General features: G+C 38.4%; 1 protein-coding gene across 1 annotated transcript in view; it reads right to left on the bottom strand.

Annotated features, from left to right (window-relative positions):
- HTATSF1 (HIV-1 Tat specific factor 1) overlaps positions 1–2134 on the bottom strand; it is a gene marked incomplete at its 5' end in the record, with an annotated part of 7228 nt that extends 5094 nt beyond the window's left edge. Inside the window, 3 exons of the mRNA XM_010133539.1 lie at positions 146–300; positions 1554–1601; positions 1930–2134. Coding sequence (XP_010131841.1) covers positions 146–300; positions 1554–1601; positions 1930–2134 — 408 coding nt within the window. The remainder of the gene's footprint in view (positions 1–145; positions 301–1553; positions 1602–1929) is intronic.
- Between the last annotated feature and the right edge of the window lie 643 nt (positions 2135–2777).

Raw genomic sequence — 2777 nt, 5'->3', positions numbered from 1 at the left:
TCCGCAGGACTATGGGTATTTTCAGAGGGAGGGTGGGAGTGGATAAGAGAAAATGAACAAGGTGCACAAGCAGATAAGTGGATGTCTCTGGAATAAATCCTTATCTTCTACAGGAAGGAAAACTGCTTTTCCGTGCACCACTGACCTTTAGGTAGCAACAGAGGCCATCTCCTTTAAGATTTCCTTCCTTATCTTTGTACAGTTTGATTTTGTGTTCTTCTGTCTGAGGATCTCGCATAATGATACCACATTTTGACATGACTTGTACAAACTCATCTTTTGTAATGTCTGGAGGTAAACCTGCAAAATAAATTGGAACAGAAGGATCGAAAATGGTTGGTTGTTTTTTTTTTTAAATCCTCATTAAAACAAAAACCCCACAGTGTTTCTTTAAATGAAAGATATCAAACTTAAGGACGAAATTTAACTTATGTTGTAAGAAACCAATGCCCTTGGGACCAATTTTTTTTGCATTACCTTTTAAACTTTACTTCATGCCAGTATTTCAAAAATTCTCTTGCTTTTTAATAGATGTAACATACAGCAACATCTTTGTGCCCCCTAATACACAGACCTAGAGCTTTAGTGTTATACATGACACCAACATTGCAGTGGACACCACAGCCTATGCAAATGTAATTATCCTGCCTAAGTTTTAAATTCTACAGCACCTCTAGGGATTGGAGACAAAAAAAGAAGCCAACCTATAAGCAGATCACTAATTTCTCCACCCTCAAAATCAACAAAAAAAAAGCCACTGATAATGTATGTAATTCTTAAAGTCTGAACTTTGACTTGAGGACAAGAAAAACAAAAAAAATGAAGAGAAAATTCTATGTATGTTCCACGCTAGTTGGGCCTGGGTGAAGATTCTGAGAATTCAAGTGTGTGCATTTCTGTGACTGCTCAGAACTAGCTAATGTACCTTCGTGTCTGCACCCAAAGATAGCACCCAACATCCAGAACAGGTGGAGAAATACCATAGTAAATGCACAGAGACTTTCATCTGAGCTTCCCCATTACTTTCTCATTCTATTCCCAGCATATTTTCCCCACTTCTTAGCTAACAATTTAATTATACATTTGTAAAATCAAGTAAAAGTTAAAGATTAAAATATTAAGTGATGTCTACAGTCAATGCACTGTATTATAAGAAACAGGATTATGAGAACATGTTTATTAGGAGCTCACAGAAATCCCTGGAAGCATTTAAAGGACGTGTAGATGTGGTACTGCAGGACTTGGTTTAGGGACCCTGGCAGTGCAGGGTGAACGGTTGGACTTGATGATCTTAAAGGTGATTCTTGGCTGTAGCCCACTTAAAAATTCAGTAACTTGGCTGATACAGCTCATAGAGTATCACATTTAAAAGATAAAAGCATGGAATGTGTCCCTTGTATTATCTCCCCACATCTGCAATTTAAAGGTCACAGTCAGGAACATAATGTGAAGTAGCTTGCAAGTGACAGACTGAATAAATACCAGAAGTCAGTGAGACAAAGTCTCTTTTACCATCTTTAGCTCAAAGGAGATAAATAACCACTCTTACTTACCAGTCACATAAACATTTGTGTTTCTATCTTCTTCAACATGAAACCATCCTGAAAACAAAGAGTTTCAATTCAGTTATGCCAATACATTAAACACAGCAGCACAAACTAACGTTCACACTCCACCAGATTCCTAAGGATTTCTGCTTGCTCATGGGAAAAGCTCTGAACATGCCTTAATTTGTGGGGTTTTTTTTCCCCATCTTATATACGGACTTAGGAGGATACTTATGAAGTACCACACAATTTAAAAACCGTTCTGGAAATTTCCAGAACTATCCCTATCCTTGCAGTACATGCTAACGCTGAACAACTGCCAGTTTCCACTCAGTACTATAGAGGTTACAGCCTACACAGAGGGAAACACTTTGTCACTCACCTGGCTCAAGCTTCCTTTTTTCTGATTTTTGTTTCGGATCTGTTTGCTGTGGTCCTTTCTCATTTGCTGGCGGTTGTGTTCCCGGTGTCTTAGAACTTACTGGTTGTTTACTTTCAGTGGCTGTGCCAGAAGCGGATGAACTGTCTGTATCGTTTGCATGGAAGCCATAGTTGGCATGGTAAGTTGCTAGGAAATCTTCAGTTATCTGAAAAGAAATTAGGAAAATGAATCCAAAATTCTAAAGAACTACAAGTGCAGGCTTGTAAGTAGTTTACTGTTAGCTAGATGATGGTCATTTTCTAATCTGGCAATACCGAAAATAACAGTATTTTAAAGCTGTTTTTAAACCCTCTTTGTAAACTTATGTGCACAAGAACAAGCAGTTCAGGCACCACCTGAACTGGACTAACTACAGCACATGAAGTTTCAAACAAACATATCACAAGTTCTGCCTGTTTAAGGAATGCTTTCTGCTTCCTGTATAAATTGGATTTGCCTGAAGGACAGAAACCAAGTGATCCTGACCGTGTTGAGAGATCAAGCGACACTGAAGGCAAGTCGACCACCCACAGATGATGAATCACTGACATTTGTAGGCATCTGCCCTGTCACAGCAACACTTCCTGAGGTGCCACGTTTTTGTGTTGATAGACAATAAATATTGCACTTAGATAAAGATCTATCTTAGCACAGTTTATAAGGCCATATGCTCTATTTTACATCCTACTAACGGATAAATCATCAGCTTCCTCTTTTCTGGAGAGAGACTATACTTGGATAAAACATAAGGCTGGCTAATTGTCTTTTAGAGACCAAAACAAAAAAACCCTACAAATTACGCCCAGTAT

The sequence above is a fragment of the Buceros rhinoceros genome, unplaced genomic scaffold (genome assembly GCF_000710305.1).
Source record: "Buceros rhinoceros silvestris isolate BGI_N320 unplaced genomic scaffold, ASM71030v1 scaffold36523, whole genome shotgun sequence".
Lineage (NCBI taxonomy): Eukaryota > Metazoa > Chordata > Aves > Bucerotiformes > Bucerotidae > Buceros > Buceros rhinoceros.
This window is presented reverse-complemented; position numbering and strand designations above follow the sequence as displayed.